The sequence below is a fragment of the Ictidomys tridecemlineatus genome, chromosome 6, assembly GCF_052094955.1.
Source record: "Ictidomys tridecemlineatus isolate mIctTri1 chromosome 6, mIctTri1.hap1, whole genome shotgun sequence".
Lineage (NCBI taxonomy): Eukaryota > Metazoa > Chordata > Mammalia > Rodentia > Sciuridae > Ictidomys > Ictidomys tridecemlineatus.
In genome coordinates this window covers 24271569-24295557 of record NC_135482.1, presented here as the reverse complement: position 1 = coordinate 24295557, position 23989 = coordinate 24271569, and the positions used below count along the sequence as shown (strand labels likewise).

Genomic DNA, 23989 nt, shown 5'->3' with positions numbered 1-23989 from the left:
TAACCAAGTAACACAAAGGGAGGGAGATGAAGGGCAATCTGGCGGGGGGCGGGGAGAGTATTCCAAAATATGAATGAGACACGGTCCCTAGAAAGAGACTTTACGTACCATACTCTCACACGGTCCTTGCAACGTGCGCGCAGGAAACTTAACCGTGACGGGTGTTCTGGCCGCACTCGCCCCCGGAGGACACCTCCACAGCTCCAACCACCCACACCCACTCAACTTTGTTCGCGGAGGCATTGAGGCTGAGGGACAGAGTCCTACGGCAGGGGTGTCCGCCCCGCCCGCCACGTCTGGCGAGTCTCAGCGGCCGCTCACGCCGCAGGCAGCAAAAAAGGTGCAGGAGGACCGAGAAGGAGTGTCAAGCTTGGGACCCTGGGGAAATATGAGGTCTCCCGGTAGAGCCACGAGACCGGAGAGGGCGGCCGCGAAGAGCCCCCGCTCCTCCTCGGTGGACAGGGTGCCTCAAGGTGCCGGGCCAGACCCGGCGCCGAGGTGCGGCCAACTCGCCGCCTCGGCCCGACGCCAGACGCCCCTCCAGCGCCAAGGCGCCGACCCGGTCCCGAGACCCCGCGGCGGGCTAAGCCGGAAGTCCCGCCCCTACGTCGACGTCACCGACGCCGCGCGCCGGCCACGGCCGGAGCGGTTAGAGGGAGGAGGCAGACCAACCGCCCCGGGAGCCGAGCTGTCTGCGGCGGGAACGGCGGTCATAGTGGGGCTAGGGTGGCCACAGAAATTCTCTGGAGCCCAAGGGAAGGGCAGGCCAAGCGCCGGGGCGCTTGTTTCTAGGAGCCAGAGTGACGCGCGTCGTTGGAGCGGGAAGCCGGGCCCCCTGGCGTCCGCCCGTTGCGGCGTCTTTGGGGTGGTTCTTCCGCGCGCGCCTTTCGTTACTCTGCCCGCTCTTTCTGGGCTTCCTGACGGCAGGGATGGGAGCTCTGCCGCCACTCTGCCCGCCAAGCCCGCCTGCTGTCCTGCCTGCGTGCACGTTTGCGAGCTCAAGAAGTCGTCTGCCCACAACATCTGCGGTGGGGCATCACCCTCGAGCTGGGAGTGGGCCCAGCGGGCCTCGAGAGAACTCTCAGGTCAGGACCAAAGACCCGGGAGGGAATCCTCCCAAACCCCTCACCTCCTGCCCGGAATCTCAGAGTAGTTGCCCCAGAGTGATCTACTTACCTTCAGGCTGTAAACTAGGGTTGGAAGTTGAGAGGGTACCAGCGTTTGAGAATACCGTTTGTAACCCAAGAGCTGAAATAAGACAGGCTTCTTCCATCCTTTCAAAACAGATAGGGAAAGAAATAGGCACCCTTTATTTCCCACTTGTTCGGTGCCTTAGAGTTTGGATTTTGGTTCTCACTACGTTGTGAAGCACAGCTAATTGTTACCTGCAAGATTAATATATTCAGGTTCTAGTTGTGATTAGAAAGGCAACTGAAATGTGACATTTTTGTTGAAACGAGAAAAAAGTGACCATGAGAAATGACAGTGTTAATGGATGGATTTTATAAATGAGATACGGAAGATACATCCATGAACAGGAGGATTCAGAAGTAAATTGGTGTATATGTATTGTGCTGAGCACTTATGTATCAAGAGCTGCAGTGCTTTTTCAGATGATGTTATTTCTTAGTCCCAACTCTTAAGGTAAATACAATTATCAAAACCATTACTTATAAATGTTGGAATCAGACAACTCCATAACTCTTAATAGTAACCAGTTAACTATACATTACAAATCATGGGCCAGTGAGAAAAGAAATCAAGAAACAGTAGGCATTGAAGAGAACCTTTACATGTATCTAATTTCTTACACCAGAATAAATACTTAATGAATCAAAGATTTAAAGAATACTGTAAAAACAAGCAAATCAAGGTGAATGTTTTTGTAATCTTGAGGTTAGGCCTTCTCCAAGTATGAAATAAAAACCAAGAATTATAAAATATGAAAAATAAATTTAAATACATGAAGATTGTAATCTATAAATTTGAAAACAGTGAACCAAGGGAAAATAAATTGTCATTTCCAAAAAGAAAAACATAGAAAGAGCTCGTAGAAAATCAATTAAAACTTAAAGCCAGGTACAGTGTTTCACACTCCCAATCTCAGTGAATCAGGAGGCTGAAGCTAGAGGAACACAGAGGCCAGCTTTGCAACTTAGGGAGACTCTGTCTCAAAATTTAAAAAGGTGGTAGGGGTATCCTGCTGGCAGTGTAGCTCTGTTATAGAACACTCCTGAGTTTAATCCTGAGTACCAGGAAAAAAAAAAAAAGACTTAAAACCCTAATTTAAAAATTGGCAAGAGATAGCAATAGGACATTCTTAAGCCCAAAATAAATAAATAAATAAATAAATCCAGTCATCAAAGATGTCCAACTTCCAAACATTTTTTTTTCTCCATCAGGGCCTTATGCAGGCTATGCAAGTGGTCTGCCAATGAGCTACATCCCCAGCCCCTAAACAGATTTTTTTTTTTTGGCCTATCAGTATTGATAAGTAGGAATACAGTTCCCATCCTGCACTATTGATGTACAGATGAAATTGCTACAGCCTTATTTACCGAAACTGACATGCATTAGCCTTTGCCCCAGAAGTCTTATTTCATAAGGCAGTTACACCAAGAAGAGATTCTTTTTACTGCATAGATGAGGGCCCTCCAATATCCTTAGAAGTGGTGAGAACAGTTTTTTTGTTTTTTTTTAAAGACATGCTCTTGCTATTGATATGTAGGAATACAGTTCCCATCCTACACTATTGATGTACAGATGAAATTGCTACAGCCTTATTTACCGAAACTGACATGCATTAGCCTTTGCCCCAGAAGTCTTATTTCATAAGGCAGTTACACCAAGAAAAAGAAGAGATTCACAGAGATATTTTTGCTACCTTTTTTTTAATGATAAATGTCTCTAAGGGCAATATAAATAACATCATTAGGACACTAATTAAGAAAATTATGATGCATGCATACTGTAATCCCAGCAACTTGGACTATTAGGAGGATCACAAGTTGTCTAAGGCCAACCTGGGCAAATCTGTATCTCACAATAAAAAAGCTGGGGACATAGCTAGTGGTAGGGCACTCATTGGTTGTTAAATCCCTAGTGGTACCTGAGGCAGCAGTCTGAAAGGATGTCAGTCAAAAATGCAAGTTTTTATCTTTGGACTTTTCTACCTTGTTTGAAGAGTTTATTAAATAATAATTTATCATTTTTACAAAAAGATGTGCCAGAGAAAGGAGAGTCAACTTACTGCAGGTAGGTAATGTGGGAATCTGAGTCTTCACTTTTTTTTTTTTTTTTTTTTTTTTTTTTTTTTGGTAGTAGGGATTGACCCAGGGACACTTACCCAATGAGCTACATTCCTAGCCCTTTTTATTTTTTGAGACAGGGCCTCACTAAGTTGCTTAGGTCATCCCTAAATTGCTGAGGCTGACCTTAAACTTCCCACCCTCTTATCTCAGCTTTTCTATTCACTGAGATTATAGGCATGCACCAACACAATCAGCCTCAGCCATTTTCCCCCCAGACATTTAAGTAATACAGAATACCAATCCTATACTGTTTCAGAAAGCAGAACAGTAAGAAACACCTTAACTCACATGAGACCAGTATAATCCTAATACCAAGATTTGACAACATTTTACAAGAGAATTACAGACCAATGACCCTCATGAACTGAACCTCACAACATCAAAGGAACTCTGACCAAGGAGAGTGAACTTTAACATTGAAAAAATCAACTTGATTTACCACATTAATCAGAGAGTAAACAAAATGATGGTCTGAAATGCAGAAAAAGCATTTGACAAAATTCAAAATCCATTAACACTAAAAAATATTTGCAAGAAGGAAACTTTATCGGATAATGAAAATCTTTGAAAAACTTAATGGTGAAATAGCAAATCCTTTCTCCTGAGATCAGGAACAACATTAAATACTTCTGAGCCAGGTATGGGGTGTATACCCTTAGTCTCAACAGGAGGCTGAGGTAGGAGGATCACTTGAGCCCATGGGTTGGAGACAAGCCTGGGCAACATAGCAAGAGCATGTCTTTAAAAAAAAAAAACAAACTGTTCTCACCACTTCTAAGGATATTGGCGGGCCCTCATCTATGCAGTAAAATAAGAAAAAGTTTGGAAAGATTTAACACTTTCTGATTTCAAAATTTGCTACAAAGCTATCATGACTGATGGTTCTATACTGGCATAAAGACAGAAGCATAAGTCAATGAAATATAATTGAGAATACAGGAATTAAATTTTCTGTGTATGTTCAGTGACTTTGAACAAAAGTTCTGAGACAGTTCAACAGGGGAAAGTATAGTCTTCAACAAATGGTGCTGGGGAAACTGGATATCCAAAAGGAAAAGACAAAAGTTGGAACCCTGCTTCACACCATTTACAAATATTTTTAAGAATCAAAGATTCAAACAAAAGCCAAAACTATAAAATTCATAGGAAGAAAAAAACATAGCCATAAATTTTCATGACTTGAATTACTCAAAGAGTTTCTTAGATGTGATCCTAAAAGCAAAAACCACCAAAGAGAAAAAATAAGTTGCACTTCATCAAAATTAAAAAATTTTGTGTTTCAGCTGGACACAGTGGCACATGCCTATAAGTCCAGTGACTCAGGCGGGAGACCGAGGCAGGAGGATCACAAGTTCAGACAGCCTCAGGAACTTGGTGAGGCCCTAAGAAACTTAGCGAGACCCTGTCTCAAAAAAGGGGGATGTGGCTCAGTGATTAAGCGCCCCTGGATTCAACTCCTGGTCCAAAAAAATTCTGTGCTTCGAAGAACACTAGGTGCACACCATTGATCCCATATATATCACCACAAAGTAGATATATAAATGACACATGAAGATATACTCAACAGCACTAAGTCCTTAGGTTTTGAATCACAAGGTCAGGCACATTGATGTATGCCTATGATCCCAGCAAATCAGTAGGCTATGACAGGAGGATCACAAGTTCAAGGACAGCCTTGGCAGCCTAACTAGACCCCCATCTCAAAATTATTTTGCGAATGTGACTTTGTGATAGAGTGCTTGCCTAGCATGCAGAAGGCACTTGGGGGGAGGGGGGATTGGTATCACTTTACTATGTTGTCTATAATCAAAGAGACAATAACAAGTATTAGTAAGGATGTGAAGAAATTGGAATCCTCATATCCTGGTGGTAGGAATGTAGAATGAATCAACATCTATGAGAATAGTTTTGCAGTTCTTTAAGAGATTAAACAGCATTGCCATATGACCCAAAAATTCACTCCTTGATATATACCCTTGTGAACTTAAAAACATGTTCACTCAAAAATTTATATGTTCATAGCATTATTTGTGATAATCAGTAGAAACAGCACAAAGGCCTATCAACTAACCAATGAATAAATAAAATGTGGCATATCCATATCATGAATAGTATTCAGCCATTAAAAGGTATGAAGTACTGTTCCATGCTGCAACATTATATGCTAAGTAAAAGTCATATGATTGCATTTGTTTGAAATACCCAATATAGGTAAATCCAAAGGCAAAGAAAGTTGACTGGTGATTTTCAGGGGCTGGGGACTGGGGAAATAGGAGTGACTGCTAATAAGTGGGTTTATATTTAGAGTGATAGAAATATTCTGGAATTATATAGTGATGATTGCACAATATTGTGAATATACTAAAAGTCACTGAATTATATACTTTTAAGAGTAAATTTGGGGCTGGGGTTGTGGCTCAGCAGTGGAGCACTCGCCTAGCATGCGTGAGGCCCTGGGTTCAATCGTCAACACCACATAAAAATAAATAAACAAAATAAAAGTATTGTGTCTAACCAAAAAATAAATATTTTTAAAAAAGTAAATGTTATGGAAACTATCTCAAAAAATTTGGAAGTAAAACTATATACAGAATGATCGTGTACATCTAAGTCAATGGAATATATAAAAAAATTACTAAAACAAGTAAGTTGACTTAGCAAGTTGTAGGACACAGGCTCGATATTAGCAAAATCAATTCTATATACTAGCAAGAAAAAATAGGAAAGTGAAATTGCAAACAACTCTTTATGACATCCAAAATCATCAGAAACCTAGGAACAAAATTTTAAAATGTGCAAAACCTCTGCATTAAAAACCATAAAACAGCTAAGACAGATAAATGGACAAATATGTTAGACTTAAGGATGGAAAAACTCAGAATCATTAGGCTGTCTATTCTTCCTAAATAAATTTATAGATTCAACCTAGTTACTATTAAAAAAGAAACAAGACGCTAGCAAAATTTTTGAAGACCTACACAATGCTAAAATGTGTGTAAAAACCTTAAGGATCTGAAATAGCCCAAATAATTTCTAAGAAGAAGAACAAAGCTGGAAAACATATACTACCTTTTTTCAAGACTTATATGAAGTTTCAGTAATCAAAAATGTTATTTGTATAAGGTAAGACTAATAAGTAAATGGAACAAAATACAGCCTAGAAACAGATCCATACCTAGACAGTCACTTTTTTATTAAGGCAGTAAAGCAATTCAATAAGAAAAAAATTAACAAATATTTCTAAAACAACCAGATGTCTACTTTAAAAAGAAGAAAAGAGCTTCAATCGCTTTTCCTCCATACACAGAATAAGAATTCGAGATGGCTCCAAGACCTACCATAAATCCCAGATCTATAAAACTTCTAGAAACCTTGGAGTAGGAAAATATTTCTTGGACAAAAGACACTTAACCATTAAAGAAAACATTGACAGGACTTCATCAAAATCAAAGTTTCTGCACTTCAAAAATTACCACAGACAGAAATATTCTCCACACTTTTATCTGTCAGAGGACTTCTATTCAGAATATACGAAGAACTCCAAAAGAATAATGAAAATTGTTGTTAGTATTTAACTCATTTAAGTTAATAACAAAAATATGAAGCATTTGAAAAATACAGCACCCTTTCATGTTCAAAACACTAAAAAACTAGGGATATTAGGAACATACCTCAACATTATAAAAGCTATCTATGCTAAGTCCAAGGCCAACATTTTAAATGGAGAAAAATTGAAAGCAGTCCTTCTAAAAACTGGAATATGAAAGTGATGCCCTCTTTCATCACTTCTTTTCAACATAGACCTTGAAACTCTAGCCAAAGCAATCAGATAGATGAAAGAAATTAAAGTGATACAACTAGGAAAAAGAACTCAAACTCATCACTATTTGCCTATGATAGGATTCTGTATTTAGACCATCCAAAAGAAATTCCACCAGAAAACTAGAATTAATAAATTCAGCAAAATAACAGGATATAAAATCAATACACCCAGTCTCCATGGCACACACCTGTAATCCCAGTGGCTCGAGAGGCTGAGACAGGAGGATCATGAGTTCAAAGCCAGCCTCAGTAATAGTAAGGTGCTAAGCAACTCAGTGAGAACCTATCTCTAAATTTAAAAAATAAAATAAAAACAGGGCTGAGGATGTGGCTCAGTGGGTGAGTGTTCCTGAGTTCAATTGCCAGTACCAAAAAAAAAAAATCAATATACATAAATAAAATGCACTTCTATACAGCAATGATGAATCCTCTGAAAGGGAAAATATAAAAACCATCCCATTCACAATAGCCTCAAAATAATAAAAATACTTGGGAATCAATTTAAGTAAAGAGGTGAAAGACCTCTACCCACTAAAGAAAGAAATTGAAGACCACCTTAGAAGATGGAAGGATCTTCCATGTTCTTGGATAGGAAGAATTAATATTGTCAAAATGGCCATACTACCAAAAGCACTATACAGATTTAATGCAATTCGAAATAAAATCCCAATGACATTCTGTGCAGAAATAGAAAAAGCAATCATGAAATGCACTTGGAAAAATAAGAGCCAGAATAGCCAAAGCAATCCTTAGCAAGAAAAGCAGGAGACATCACAATACCAGACTGTAAATTATACTGAGCTATCGTAACAAACAGTATGGTATTGGCACCAAAATAGACATGTAGACCAAAGGTACAGAATAGAGGACACAGAGACTAAGCAAGTTATTTCTTACTAGACGAAGACACCAAAAATATACATTGGATAAAATGGTGCTGGGAAAACTGGAAATCAATATGCAGCAAAATGAAATTAAACCCTTATGTCTCACCATGCACAAAACTCAAAATGGATCAAGGACCTAGGAATTGGACCAGAGACCCTGTGCCTAATAGCAGTAAAAAGTAGGCCCAAATCTTCATGATGTAGGATTAGGACTTAACTTCTTCCTTAACAAGTGCAAGAAATAAAATCAAGAATCAATAAACGGGATGGATTCAAACTAAAAAGCTTCTTTTCAGTAAAAGAAATAATGAGGCAAAGAGAGAGCCTAGAGATGAGAGAAAATCTTATACCACATACATATCAGATAGAGCACTCATCTCCAGAATATACAAAGAACTCAACATGATAAAAACAAAAAACCCAATCAATAAATGGGCTAAGGAACTGAGCAGACACTTCTCAGAAGAAGATATACAACTGATCAACAAATATATGAAAGAAATATTCAACATCTCTAGTAACTAGAGAAATGCAAATCAAAACTAATCTTTCATCTCACTCCAGTCAGAATGCCAATTATCAAGAATACAAGCCACAATAAGTATTGGCGAGGATGTTGGGGAAAAGGTACACTCATACATTATTGGTGGGTCTGCAAATTGGTGCAACCACTCTGAAAAGCTGTAAGGAGATTCCTTAAAAAATTTGCAATGGAACCCCCATTTCACCCATCTATCCCACTTCTCAGTCTATATCCAGAGGACTTAAAAACAGCATACTACAGTGATGTAGCCACATCAATGTTTATAGCAGCTCAGTTAATAATAACTGAACTGTGGAACCAACCTAAATGCCGTTCAATAGATGAATGGATAAAGCAACTGGGGTATATATACACAAGGGAATATTACTCAGCATTAAAAGAGAAGAAAATGGCATTTTATTATGGCATTTGTAGGTAAATGGATGAAGTTGTAGAATATCATGCTAAGTAAAATAAGCCAATCACAAAAAAAAAAAAACACCAAATATTTTCTCTGAATTGTGGATGCTGATCCATAATGGGGGGAGAGCAAGGGAAGGGAAGAATGGAGGAACTTTGAATTGGGGGGAGGGGAGGGGAGGAGACATGGGGGAAGGAAAGATATCTAGGTATATATATGATTGCATGAATGGTGTGACTCTACATCATGTACAACCAGAGGAGTGAAAAGTTGTGCTCCATTTGTGTACAATAAATCAAAGTGCATTCTGCTGTTACGTATAACTAATTAGAACAAATAAAAAATGAAAACTCCACTTTTGAAATATATTTTTAATGTCTATGATCCATTTATATTTATCTCTTTGCAAATGACATGATTCCACAAAGCTGTTAGAACTAAGTGAATCCAGCAAAGGGGAAGGTTACAAAGTCAATACAAAAAAAAAAAAAAAACTTGCATTTCTATACACTAACAACATTATGAAAAGAAAATTCAAAAACAATTACTGTGAGCTGGGGATGTAACTGAATGATAGAGCACTTGCCCAGCATACAAAACTTTGTATTTGATTTGCAGCATTGAAAAAAATCTGTTTACAATGGCATAAAAACAAATATTTTTTAAAAAATTTTATTCAGTCCATCCAAAAAAACCACTTGGGATTTAACCAACTAAGTGAAAGACTGGTAGAATGCAAACTATAAAATATTGTCCAAAGAAATTAAACATTAATACAGGCAGTCCCCAACCTTATGAAAGTTCATGATCTTATGGCTACAATGACATTTAAATGATACACATTTAGTAGAAATTAAATTTTAATCTTTTCCTGAGCAAGCAAAATATAGGGCATATTTCATGATGTTGGGCAGCAGCAGCAAGCCACAGCCCAATAGGTCATGCAATTGTGATGGTAAATAACATACTCTATAATATACTGTGTTGCCAGAATTTTTTTAATTTTGTGTTTTTGCATACCATCATGTCTGCAAAATGCTCTTCTGTGTCTCCTTATGGTAAGAAAAGGAAGGCAATAACACTTGAGATGAAAATCAAGACAGCTGCCCAGCATTAAGGCAGTAAGCTAGTCATGGCCATCACACATGAATTGACTTTTGCAACTGACAGTCTTAGCCATCTTAAAGGATAAGAAGCAAACAAGTGATGCAGTAAAATCATCAGCATGGGTTAAATTCCATCATAAAAGAAAGAGCTGGGTCTATTCAAGAAATGAAAATATTACTTATGATGTGGATGTAAGACCAGATACAAAAGTGCATACCACTTACCCTACTGATGATTGAAGCTAAGGCAAAAAGTTATTTTGATACACTGAAAGTCTGTGCCAATGATCCAACATACATGAAAATGTTTGTAGCAAGTTATGAATGATTCCAGCTCTTCAAAAGGTGTCATAATTCTCATAATGTGAAGATCTTCAGATAGCAACTGCCAGTGCTGAAGGCACCAAAGCTTTTAAGGAAGTGCTACATAGGATAATTGTGGATAAGATGTATCTGCCAGAGCAGAGTACAATAGTGCATGCTTGTAATACCAGCTACTATGAGTGAAGCAGGAGAGATAGCAAGTTTGAGGCCAGCCTGGGCAAATTAGAGCCTGTCTCAAAAAATAAAAAGTGCTGGTGATGTAGCTCAGCCTCTAAGTTCAATTTCCAGTACCACAACAAAAAAGAAGTACAAATCATTAATGTCAATGAAACAAGCTTGCTCTGATTGTTTATGCTAGAATGTACGTACGTTGATCAAGAGTAAAAGATCATATAATGCTGCTTTGGGGTGAGATTTTTTTGAGAGGATTCAAATTAGTACTTTTTCTAGTTTACCACTTCCCATTTATTATCACCACAACAAGAAAATCTGGATGACGACAGCAATGTTTGAAGACTGTTTTTTGAACTGTTATATTAATAGGCAAGTGAATGTTATAGGAAAAACAACATCCTATATTCAAGATTCTTCCAATTTTACACAGTGCTCAAGGGCATCCAAAGTACTTTGGTGATATGCATCCTGATGCAGAGGGTGTGTATTTGCAGAACACAGCTGAACTCATTCAGCCAGTGGACCAAGGCACAATAGCTGTGTTCAAAGCATACTATTTATACCAAATGTTTTCACAGGCCGTGAAGTGACTGAATCTGGCTCAATGCTCCAAGAATTTTGGAAAGGTTTTTAACATTCTAAATGCTATCTAAAACATTGCTACAGCTTGGAAAAAGTCATAGCAGTGCATGAATGGCATTTGGAAGAAAGGTTTGAAGTCATGAACATCTATAGGTTTTAAAAAAGATTTTGCTGTTGAAGAAATAGTAAGTAGATATTAGTGCTTGGGAAACGGCTAGAATTCAACATTGGAAGATGATAGAAGAGTTTGTTGGCATTGACATTGAAGAAATTTCCAATGAGGAGCTGACTAAACTGGAGAAAGAAAAAAATTAAAAAGTTAAGGCAGAGAAAGAAGTTATACCTGAAACATCAAGAAAATTAATAGCAAAGAAATATGAGGCCAAAACTGAGGCATTTTCTCATATCCTTAGTGTAGTACAGATGTTAAAAGAAACGAATGTCAGTTTCAAGAGATTCATCTAAGAGCTGACAGACCAATTCAGAATGCCCTTTTTTTCTATAGAGAAATATATTTATGAAAAGAAGAAACAAACTTTGCAGTCAAAACTTGATATCTTTCTAAAGAAAACACTGCCTGCTACACTGTAACCAAGAGTCAATGCCCCAATGCCTAATACCACCTATTTTTAAGCCTCATCATAGGAAGAAATTGATGACCCTGTCAGTGTAGCAATCCCATCATCCAGAAATTAATTTTAGTTCAATGCTTTAAACACCAAATGCTGGTGTACTTTCAGCTGTGTATATTAGTGGTGATTACCCATACAAAAATTCTATTTCTCATTTTTAGTACAGCATTCCATAACTTACATGAGATATTCAACCCAGTCAATGAATTCAGCATTAAAAAATAGACTTTGTGTTGGATAATTTTTCCAATTGTAGGCTAATGTAAGAGGTCTTCAAACATTTAAGGCTAGATGGTGTAAAGATTAGGAGTGATGTGTTACTTTTCAACTTACAATGGATACTTTGTTTTGGTTTTCTTGTTTATTTTTGGTTTTTTAAATATTTATTTTTTAGTTTTAGGTGGACACAATATCTTTATTTTTATGTGGTGCTGAGAATCAAACCCAGTGCCTCACGCATGCTAGGCAAGCGTACCACCACTTGAGCCACATCTCCAGCCCCTTGATTTGTTTTTTGATGTGTTGGGTTTGTTTGTTTTGCAGTTCTGGAGATTGAACCCAAGGACACTTTCCCACTATGCTAAATCCCCAGCTCTTTTTCAATTGTGCTAAATCTCCAGCCCTTTTTCAATTCTACATTTTGAGACAGAATCTCATTTAGTTGATGGAGATAGTCCTTGAATTTGTGATCCTCCTGCATAAGCTTCCCAAATGGCTGGGATTATAGGCATGTGCCACTCTGCCTGGCTCAATTTATAGTGGGTTTATCAGGAAATAATCCCTTTATAAAGTGAGCACCATCTGTAAATGGAAGCACATCCCATGTTCATGGATTGGAAGACTTATTATTAAGATGTCAATACTGTCCAAAGCAATCTACAGATTTAGTGCAATTCCTATTAAAATCCCAGTATTTTCTGCAGAAATAGAAAACTCATCCTAAAATCCATATGAAATTTCAAGGAAAGAATATTGAAAAAGAACAAAGCTGGAAGACTCACATATCCTGATTTCAAAGTTTATATGAAGCTATATATAGACCAGTGGATATATAAACCAATGGACTAGATATCTAGAAATATACCCTCCTATAGTTGGCCAAATGATTTTTGATAAGCATGCCAAAACCATTCAATGGAGAAAGAACAGTCTTTTAAACAAATAGTGCTCGAAAAACTGGATCTGCATATACATAAGAAAAATTTGGCCCTTACCTAACATATTGTATAAAATTTAACTCAAAATAGATAAAGAACTAAGAGATAAAGCTCTTAGAAGAAAATATAGGACAAAGACTTCATGGCATTGGATTTAGCAGTTATCTCGTTGATTATTCCATCATAGGCAACAAAATAAAAAAATAGAAATATTTATTTAGGTAGTATTGGGGATTGAACCCAGGGCCTTGCACATTCTAGGTAAACATTGTTCCACTGAGGTATACTCCCAGCTCTTTAGTTTTGAGCCAGGATCTTGCTGACTCACCCAGATTGGCCTCCAAATTTCGATCTTTCTGCCTCAACCTCCCAAGTTAATCAGATTGCAGGTATGTAGCTCTGTACCCAGCAAATTGTGTGCATCAGTTGGGCATGGTGGTACATGCCTGTAATCCCAGAGACTCAGGAAGCTGAAGCAGGAAGATCACAATTCAAGCTTCAGCTAGTTATCTGAAATAAAAAAGAGTTGGGGATGTGTTAAAGTGGAGTGCTAGCACAAGCCCTTGGTTCCCCAGTACCTCAAATATTAATAAATTTTGTGCATCAAAAGATGCCATCATTGGGCTGGGACTGTGGCTCAGTGATAGCACACTTGCCTTGCGTGTGTGAGGCACTGGGTTCGATTCTTAGCACCACATAAAAATAAATTAAAGATCTATCAACAACCAAGAGAAAAATATTTTTTTAAAAAGATGCCATCAATAGAGCAAAAAGATAACCCACAGAATTAGAAAAAGTATTTGCAGATCACATAACTGATAAGGAATTAATATCCTGAAAAATTAGAGAACTGAAACTCAACAACAAGAAACCAATATAATAAGACCAAAAAAGTTTAATAGGCTTTTCTCCAAAGAAGACATACAAATGGCTAATAAGCACCTGAACATATGCTCAGTGTCACTAATATAGGGAAATGCAGTCAAAACTACAGTAAGATACTACCTCAAAGTCATTAGAATGACATTAAAAATAACAAATGTTGGTGAGGATGTGGAGAAATTGAAATCCTTGTACATTGTTGGTGAGAATGTAAAATGATACAACCACCAAAGAAAACAGTATGGTAGCTTCTCAAAAAATTAAATATAAAATTACCATATAATCTACCAATTCCAATTGCTGGTATATACCCCAAATAATTGAAAGTATGGTCTCAAATTTTTGTACACCTATATTCATAGCAGCATTATTCAAAATTCCTAAACCATGGAAGCAGTCCATTGTCTATTAACCTTGCATGAATGAAGAAGCAAAATGTGCTATCTACATTCAATAGAGTTACTATTCAGCCTTACAAAGGAAGGAAATTTTGACACAGATGGAACTTGAGGACACTATTTTACATAAAATAAATCCAGTTATAAAATGACAAATCCTGTATGATTCCACTTATGTGAGCTACCTAGAGTAGTCAAAACCACAGAGACAGAAGAATGGTAGTTGCCAGAGACTGGGGAAAAGGGGAAATGGGAAGTTATTCCTTAACAGAGTTAAGCTTTATAGGATGAAAAGAATCCTGGAGATGGATGATGGTGATGACAGCACAACATTATGAATGTATTTAATACCCCTGAACTATACACCCAAAAATGGTTGAGATAAGTTTTATGTGTATAAATAATACAAAATTACGGGCCTTGGTGACACATGCCTGTAATCCCAGAGACTCAGGAAGCTAAGGGAGGAGGATCACAAGTTCAAGCTTCGGCTAGTTAATGAGACTCTATCTCAAAATAACACATCCCCAGCCCTTTTTATTTTTTAAGTGGAGTGGTAGCACATCCTGGGTTCCCCATAATAATAATTTTGTATTATGTATACACATAATTTTATACAATAAAACAATAGCGGGGCTTGCTTGATAGTTTTAATCATTTAAGGAATGCAAGTTCAAGCCACAATAGATTCCATTCCATACATTCCAAGGAGCTAAAATCAAAAAGTTTTATAATCCAAATACCAGTGAAGATGTTAAGCAGCTAAAACTTGTAAGTTACTCATGTAAGTGTAAAATACTTTATAAAACTGCTTGGCAATTTTTTTATAGCTGAACATTCATTTCCCTATTCATGATTCACTAAATCTCAGTTAACCAAGAGAAGTGAAAATATAGGTACACACTTGCACACAACTCATACACAGAATGTTTAGAGCAACCTTATTCATAATAACCAAAAATGTTATAACTAAATACACATGAACAGAAACAGATAAAATGTAAAACTTATTATATATTTCATACAATGGAAAACAACTCAGCAATAAAAAGCAGCAAACTGCCAATATACCTGACAACATGGATAAATTTCACAAATATTTTGATAAACAAGAAGCTGGGCACAACAGAGTACATACTATACAATTTTATTTATATGAAATCTAAGACAATACTAAGGTGTTAGAAACTTAAGTGATTGCAAGAGACAGCAAGATAAGTCCAAGGGATCTTAATGATGGAAAGGTTCTGTATATTGTTTCAAGTGGTGGTTATACAGTATAATACAGTTGTCAAAACTCATCAAACGAACATTTAAAATAATGTGTATTTCATTCTGTATTTAATTATACCACAGTAAAATATATATTTAAAAGTGCTGGTAGAAATTATACCTTTCCATTCACTGAAATACTAATGATTGCTAGCAAAGTCACTCCCTTCCTAATATCAACATACCAAGAAATCTGACTAGTTATCAGAAAGTTGTATGTATAGACTCGGCAAAAAGAAGTACAGTCTGCCTTCCATATCCATGGTTTCTATCTCTTGGGGTTTCATATCCATGAATTCAACCAACTGGGAAAAGGATGATATTCAGAAAAATATTGTGTCTGTAAAAACATATACAAGCATCTTTTTCTTGTCATTGCTTAAATAGGATAATATAACAATATTTACATTGTATTAGTTATTATAAATGTTTTGCTCAGCTTTCTGTCACCATAAACAGATACCTGAGATAGTCTTAACTCATAAAAAGAAAAGGTTTATTTTGGCTCCCAGTTTTGGATCAGTTGGCCCTGTTGCTTTTGGGCCTGTGGTAGGCAATACATTGTGGAGGGGAGTGCATGGTGAAGCAAAACTGCTCATCTTATAGTTGGGAAAAAGAAGGGGCTGAGGTTACACTATTCCCTTCAAAGGAATCCCCCTCCCAATGACCTAAAGATGACCTACTAGGCTCACCTCTTAAAGTGTCCATCACCTCCCAAAAGTACCATGCTGGGGAGCAAACCTTTAACACCTAGATCTTAGAGGTAGGCATTTAAGATCCAAACTATAGTAATAAAATGTGTATTATTTTAAAGGATATAGGAGGATATGAATAAGTCATATGCACATACTACACCATTTTGTACAAGGGACTTGAACCTCCACAGATTGTGGTACCCATAGGGAAGTCCTATGGATACGGAGGAACAATATTATATGATCCTAAGGAATAAATGTGAACTGCAGAAAAGCTTAAAAAGTGCTCAAACAATAATCAATGAGTTGGTCTACTATGACATCACTGGGCACGTGGCACAGGCATATAATCCCGGAGGCTCAGAAGGCTGAGGCATGAGCATCCCAAGTTCAAAGCCAGCCTCAGCAAAAGCAAGATGCTAAGCAACTCAGTGAGACTCTGCTCTAAATAAAATACAAAATAGGGTTGGGGATGTGGCTCAGTGGTCAAGTGCCCCTGAGTTCAATCCCTGGTACCCCCCCCCCCGAAAAAAAAAAAACCCAAGGGGCTAGGGTTGTGGCTCAGTGGTAGAGTGATCGCCTAGCATGTATGAGACACTGGGTTCAATCCTCAGCACCACATAAATGTAAAATAAAGATATTGTGTCCACCTAAAACATAAAAATAAATATTTTTAAAAACCCAAAAGTTAAGTATTCCATATTGTCAGTCTAACAAAATTCACATTGCAGGTGAGTGGAAAAATGAGGTATTGAGAAATCCAATAAGGACATTGCTGTAAAAGTTTAAATTTGGGGGCTGGGGTTGTGGCTCAGTGGTAGAGCACTTGCCTCACTGGGTTCAATCCTCAGAACCACATAAAAATAAATAAATAAAATAGTGGTATTGTGCCCATCTACAACTAAAAATATTTTTTAAAGTTTAAATTTTATATATAACAAAAAGTGAGGACATTTAGTGTATTTGAGCAAGAAACAATGTTTTTGTTCTAGGATATAGATTGGTTGGTTGGTTATTTAGTACTGAAGATTGACCCAGTGGCACTCTACAGCCTCAGCCCTTTTTATTTTTTATTTTAATATAGGGATTTTGCTAAGGTGCCCAGGCTGGCCTTGAACTTGCCATCATCCCACCTCAGCTTCAGGAGCGACTAGGATTACAGTCATGAGCCACTGTGCCTGGCTAGGATATAAGAATTATTTTAATAAAGAGCAGGCAATCCAGTATTGCTTTTTAGATTTAATACTTTGTTATCATAGCTAGAAATAATATAAGAGGAATAAACTTGTATTTCAGAATGTCAAGGAAAAGAATTTATATGTCATATGGATATGGCTCAGTGGGAGACAAAACTAAAATTTTTGTCTTGAAATTTAACATACCTTCTTATCTGTCACTCATTTTTCCCATTTTTCTTTCATCATTCCACATTTCCCTCCTGTTCTCTTTCATCCTCTTTCATTGTTTTCTCCTCTAGACCAAATTTCTCAACTTGACAATTTTCATAATTGACCCCCTCAGGAGCCATTTTAGAGATTTTTCCTAATCATATCCCCTGTCACATGCCCATGAAATCTTAAACTACAGATAGACTGTATATCTGTTCCTCTGTGGCTCTTTGGAGGGCCACTAGCCATTGAAATATCTAAGGGGTTCCCCTACCACCACCAAAGCCAGTTTTTATCCCTTTTGGGATAATATCTCTCCCTTAAACTGCATGCTCCAGACAATAAGTTCTTAGAAAAGATCATGTCCCACTTAACATGGTTTGCCCTGTGCTGCTGCTTAAAATGCTTGGCACATAGTAGGCAGACAACACATGTAGTAAATGAATATTTATTTAATTAAAAGTGAAAATGATCACTGCTACACTAACAACTAAAATTTTTCGTTCTTTCTTAGATGTTACTTACTACTGCTTAGTCTACAGGACCTCCACTTTCAAAGAAGGGTCTTCCTGAGAATGTATCTTCATGACATGATGGAAAATTTGGAAAGCAAACTAATCGAAAAACTATGTTCAGAGCCAATTAAAAGGGTAGGTTGTTTATGCAGGGGGCTAATTTTATCTACTTTAGGCTGATTTTTTTTCTAGTTTCACTTTTAGAAGGTGATCCTAAATTTTTCTCCAAATCCTGAGGCTGTACACTCTTTGATGTTCATAACCTGTTCAAATTGTATTAATTTCAGTTGAGGTGCAAGAATTATACTTTTGTTGGTTTTTTTACTTTTTGTTTGTTTTATGTTTGATACCAGGTAATGAATTCAGGGGTGCTCTGCCACTGAGCTACATTCCCAGACCTTTTTAAATTTTGAGACAGGGTCATGCTAAGTGGCCCGGACTGACCTCAAACTTGTGATCCTCTTGCCTCATCCTTCTAAGTAGCTGGGATCATAAGCATGTTCCACCATACCCAGCAAAGATTAGAGGATGAGTAGAAAGTGAAGGACTGGAAGAAAGAGAAGAGAGAAATGAAGGAAGTCATCAAACTTTTTCTGAACATTTTTTGATCTGTACGATCTCTCCCAACTCTAAATTTTGTGATCTTGATAATTATGCTTTAAGTGAATGATTCTTTTCTTTTTTTTTAATCTTTATTTTTATTTATTTTTATGTGGTGCTGAGGATTGAACTCAGCACCTTGCACGTGCTAGGCGAGCGCTCTACTGATGAGCCCCAGCCCCAAGTGAATGATTTTTAATAGAAGCATTTTAGAAATCTTTGGAGATGTCATTATTTGCCTCAAGGTTGGGGACAAATAGTACCAATATTTATGGAAGATTCCAGGAATGGCAGACATCCTGCAATACACAGGACTTTAGTCAGATCCTGGTACTGAAAGAAGCAGACAATGTATGCAAAGGCAGAATTATGTATGCAAAATATTGATTGGGGGGACAATTTTTTTAAAGGGGAGAAGAATCAGTAGGTAGGGAGAGTCTTTAGACTATGATGTAGACACCCACGTCATGAGAAGAGGAAGGAAATTAAATTGGAAGAGTCTTAGGCTATAGTACAGCTTTGAGTAAGTCTTGGCCAAACTGATAAAGAGTCTCAGAAAAAAGACTGACCATTTGAGAGGGTCCCAATTTAGACAGACATAGTCTGTCTGCTCCAGTAACTACTGCTGTGTTTAGCCATTGGTGGAGAGTGGTTCCGGGAGGGTACAGCTGTAGGGTAAATGCTATGGTGAATCCCACCAAGCATGGCACTGAAAGACTGTCAGCTAACTGTGGTCACAGCAGTTGGGGTGGTCTCTTCCATTCTCAGTCTCCCCACACACTCTGCTCTCCCTTCGTTCATATCTCTCTCAAAAATTACATTATAGGGCTGGGGTGTGGCTCAGTGGTAGAGCGCTTGCCTTGCACATGTGAGACCCTGGGTTTGATCCTCAGCATCACATAAAATAAGTAAACAAAATAAAAAAATGTCACTGTATTCAGAGAAACCTTTGCTTGTAAAGCAGGAGAACAAGATAATATAAACAAGAACATCTGAGATTTGACAAGGTGGCTATTTTGATTTTTTCCCTTTTTATCTTTTCCTTTTTCTTTTTCTTTTTTTTTTAACAGGTTAAAAGTTGGATACAGAAATAAATTTTGGGAGATGAAGCTGGGAGTTGAAATCCAGCATGGAAAACAAGATGAGCTGCAGTTCCCAGGCTGCAGGAGTATTCACATTTTTTATTGAGTTGAAATAGTTTTTTTTCTTTTGACTTCAACAGCTTTTGTAAACTTTGGGTAAACTTTGCTTATGGTTGTCAGGAAGGAGAACATTAGAATGTACAGAAGTATCTCAACCTGGCCTACAGTATCAGTGCTCTTACTACCCCTATTGGTGTCTTGTTCAGATTTTTAAGGTCCCACTTCATTATCAGTTTAATTCATGTTCACAGTTTTAACATCACAGCTAACCATATTTTTAGTAGATGGTCTGGAACCCCTTGCCTGAGTTATAGGCAGAGTTTTTCACACTTTTCTCTTGGAAAATCTTCTCATCACCATTAACAAATGCTTCACTAACTAATTAATTTACTTAGCCAATAGCTGTTTCTCAATAGGCCAGCTTTGGAGGCATTTTCATAGCATTATTTTTATTTTGCATCTTAATTTTTTTGGATGTGAACCAATGCCATTTTTAATTGCTGTTGGAGACATTTTGTCAAAGGATTCCTTTTTAGTTCCTTCATCTTCGTCATCTGCTTCATCTTCTTCATAAGTATCATTTCCTGATATTTCTGTTACCTTAAAATATTTGCATCTATACTTTTTCATGGTTTTTCAATCCTATGTTTCTTTTCTGGTCTTTGCAGCAGGTTCTTTCTTGAATAGGAACAGCTCCTCTATAATTCCTCTGGATCTCTCTTCTTGAGAAACAACTAGAAGAAGGTGATTATTGGGACAAATTATAGCCCTTGTCACTCAGTTGGTCTCAGGACTGCAACTACTACTTATCCTCCTCTCCCTCCATTGCCCACTTCAAAATCTACTCTCCTTCAGCTATCTTTGCCACAGGTCTTAGTAGTTTACCTGGGTTTAACCCAAATCCTTAATTTCCTGATTAGAAAGTATATTTATTAGAAATGACATGCATCTCACTCTGGGATTGCTGTACATGTCCTTCCATAGTTACAATTAAGTATCAAAAGGCTCTCAAGTTCACATACATTTTTCCTCACCCACTGTGTGAAAGCAGTCCTTTTACTCCTTATTGATCAGTTACCCTGCCAAGATGGTAACTCCTCTTCGTGCCTGCTGGTACTTGGACATGAAAAGTCCAAAGTGCCCAAATAGCTATAGCTTATAGTTCAATGAGACCCTTAGCAAAAAAAAAAAAAAAAAAAAAGCATACGCTTTGGGAGCTAGGACTTCTAAACCTTCAAAGCCCAGAGTTGTAAGAATAGGAAACAGCATTCCCTAATGAGTCAGTAGGAGTGATGTTAAGTGGGACCACTTCTGCTTCCCCTGCTTTTGGTCCCAGTCTGGGACCATACCTAGATCTCTGATTTATTGTATATGTTGCATCCTAAAGGATGACACTTCATTGTTGGCAAAATATTTAGAGGCACCTTCAGTAGGCTTCCCAGTGATATATCAGGTTGGCTGCTCTGGAAAGCACACCCAGTAGATCCCTTGATCATGAGCTCACACTACTATTACCTTTACTATGAAGTGGCTCACCTGTTTGGATGCTATGTTGAATTGGATCCCATGCCTATGTCTGAGTCCTTCTTTAAGCCCCTGGATAATGGTATGGGCTGAGGCCCTTCAGACAAAAAGTCATACCCAGAATAAGTATCCCTATGAGATTGAACCACAAGCCACTTCGGGAATTGGGAATCCATATTACTGAGTTAACATCAAGTGGCTAATTTATCTCTCAAGTATTAAAGCCATATCAGGGATGCAATGTCAGTCTCTGCTGCTAGCAAGTTAGACTTTGAAAGGCAGAAGTAGCTATAAGATTGGCCTTGGTCAGTGGGAACTCATGCTGTTTTATTCATGTGTTGCCTCTATCTCTGCAAACATGGCCATTCCATTTATGTGCCATTTTGGAATGGACCATGACAAAGCTTGGCTAACATCAATTGGTAGAATTCTTTTATCTATTTGATTTTTTCAGTTTCTCTTTCATTAGTGATGGTGCTTTATGATCAGAATAAACATGAAATAACAAAAATCTTCACCCTTTGTGCTCACTCTCTTATGTACATCCACATGCCTGTATTCAGACCTCTTTTTCTCTAATCTTCATCTTTTCCTTCAGGATCCTGACTAGCTGGCCAGGCCACTAACATTGCCAAGGAATCTGTACAGATTCTCAGTACCAAGTCACTTCTCCTTCCACATAAAGTTGCCTATGAGGAAGATTTTTCCTCTAAGCTACCTTTCAGGATGATCCCTTAATGTATACTTTCCACTCATATACCAAACCAATCCATTAATCAAGTTTGACCTTTTTTCTTCTCCTCCTATGGCATGTGCAGCCTGAGGAAGGGGTACAGATGCCACCATCGTGAGAAATATAGAGGGGTCTGTGCTACTAATTAATTCATGCAGCTTACTCAAACCCTCTTGTCCTGGTGTTTGATTTTGAATGCATCATTTCTGTATTATGCTGGGCCCATTAACTTTATGACTGAGCTCATGATGGACACTTTTAGACACATGATAACCTTTAACCCACAGTCAAGCTTTCTGTCTCTATGAGGGTCTAATACCGTATGAGGAGCTGTTTCTTGAAAGGCGTAAAATCCTGTGCTGCAGATGGCGTGGCCTTTCTCCTAGACTCCAGAGTCCTATATTCTGATCTCCCATTGAGACTTGCTGTAAACTCCACACTGACTGTTGCAGTGCCCTTTGCTGCTCCTGGTTGCACTTGGAGCATACATCCCTCCATGTCTCCCAGGATATGAGCTGGAGGAGTATTCCCACATGTGGAATTTGTTGCTTCCAGGGCCCAAAGAGGCCCATTAGATATCTTGCTTCATTATAGTAGGAGATGCAATATGCAAAAGTTTGTCTTTTACAAAAGAGAGGTTGTCTTCACATGCCACTGACTACTAGACCACTAAAACTTTACAGAAGTGTCAGATTCTTGGATCTTTCCAGATTTTACCTTATACCTTCTGGATCTATGTGTCTTACCAAGGCCTCTGCCATACAAGCTGCCCTTTCTCATTCTGCCCCATCAACACATTACTGATATATCACAGTGCTGTTCTGTAGGATGTCCAGACAATCCAGGTCTCTCAGACATTATTGCAAAGAGATTGAAGAAGTTAACATAGTCCTTGGACAAAACTGAAAATAAATATTGTCTTTTCCACATGAATATAAACTTCTTATTCTCATTTCTGATTGAAATAAAAAGGAATGTATTTACCACATCAGTGTCAACAAAACATGTTTCAGAAGACTGATTAATCTTTAATAGTGTGGCTGGGGTTGTGGTTCAATAATAGAGTGCTTGCCTAGTATGCATGAGGCACTGGGTTCGATTCTCGGCATCACATACAAATAAATAAAATAAAGGTCCATCAACAACTAAAAAATATTTTTTTAAAAAATAAGTAAAAGGTCCATCAACTAAAAAATATTTTTTTAAAAATAAGTAAAAGGCCCATCAACAACTAAAAAATATTTTAAAAAATATTTTTTTAAAAAATAAGTAAATAAAGGTATTGTGTTCATCTACCAACTAAAAAAAATTTAAATCTTTCATAGCATGGTAGCATGTCCAGCACAGCTTCAATTGGGACTACTTGGTTAAACTTGCTGTGGCAACCTGCATTCACTTTGTAGGACCTACAGTGATACTACTTATCACCATCTCCCTTGTAATACTATATTGTTTTTTATTTTCTATCTTTACTGGGATGGGAGACAATTTCAAGGGCTTCCAGTCAGACTTTCTTACTGTGATAGCTCTTATCCAACAGCCTGATACTTCACAGTACTTCAACTACCAAGGATGTCTCTGTAATTATTTACTCAGGGACCAGGGAAGTGATCAACAAGTGGATCTGCAGACTCAGTGAATTCACTATAAAACAGACTTTTGCTATGCCTGTTACCTGATCCTATAATCCCCAACTCTACAGCAAGACCATGAGGAGGTTTGGGTTCTCTAGTTATCACAGTTGATTCAGACCCTAAGTCTAAAAGTTCCTTGAAGTGACTAGGCATTTCCTTTCCCCCAGAATAAATGTCTTGCCTAGGTAAGTGCCCTATGTCCTTTGGGAAATGATTAGGATTATTGCAATGTATACATGGCAAAAAGAGTGACTGGGAAACTTCAAT

At 37.7% G+C, this 23989-nt stretch overlaps 2 protein-coding genes across 7 annotated transcripts in view; one reads left to right on the top strand and one right to left on the bottom strand.

Annotated features, from left to right (window-relative positions):
- The window catches only part of Cep83 (centrosomal protein 83), a 118256-nt gene extending 118014 nt beyond the window's left edge, over positions 1 to 242 (bottom strand). For 4 of the 6 annotated variants that reach the window (XM_078053004.1, XM_078053001.1, XM_078053005.1 and 1 more), the window contains exon 1: positions 109 to 242. The gene's annotated coding sequence lies outside the window, so the exon portion shown is untranslated. The remainder of the gene's footprint in view (positions 1 to 108) is intronic. The other 2 variants (XM_078053003.1, XM_013358242.4) reach the window with 1 other exon arrangement.
- LOC110598067 (uncharacterized) lies at positions 112 to 23076 on the top strand. Its single transcript, XM_040279989.2, has 3 exons — positions 112 to 1085; positions 18089 to 18224; positions 19760 to 23076. The coding sequence occupies exons 1-2, from the start codon at positions 389 to 391 to the stop codon at positions 18145 to 18147; spliced, it is 756 nt and encodes a 251-aa protein (XP_040135923.2). The 5' UTR covers positions 112 to 388; the 3' UTR covers positions 18148 to 18224; positions 19760 to 23076.
- The last annotated feature ends 913 nt before the right edge of the window (positions 23077 to 23989 follow it).

Coding starts and splice junctions, on each gene's coding strand:
- LOC110598067 (XM_040279989.2), top strand. CDS start 389: ATGAGGTCTCCCGGTAGAGCCACGAGACCGGAGAGGGCGGCCGCGAAG. Junction 1,086..18,088: donor GGCCTCGAGAGAACTCTCAG/GTCAGGACCAAA, acceptor GTTCTTTCTTAG/ATGTTACTTACTACTGCTTA.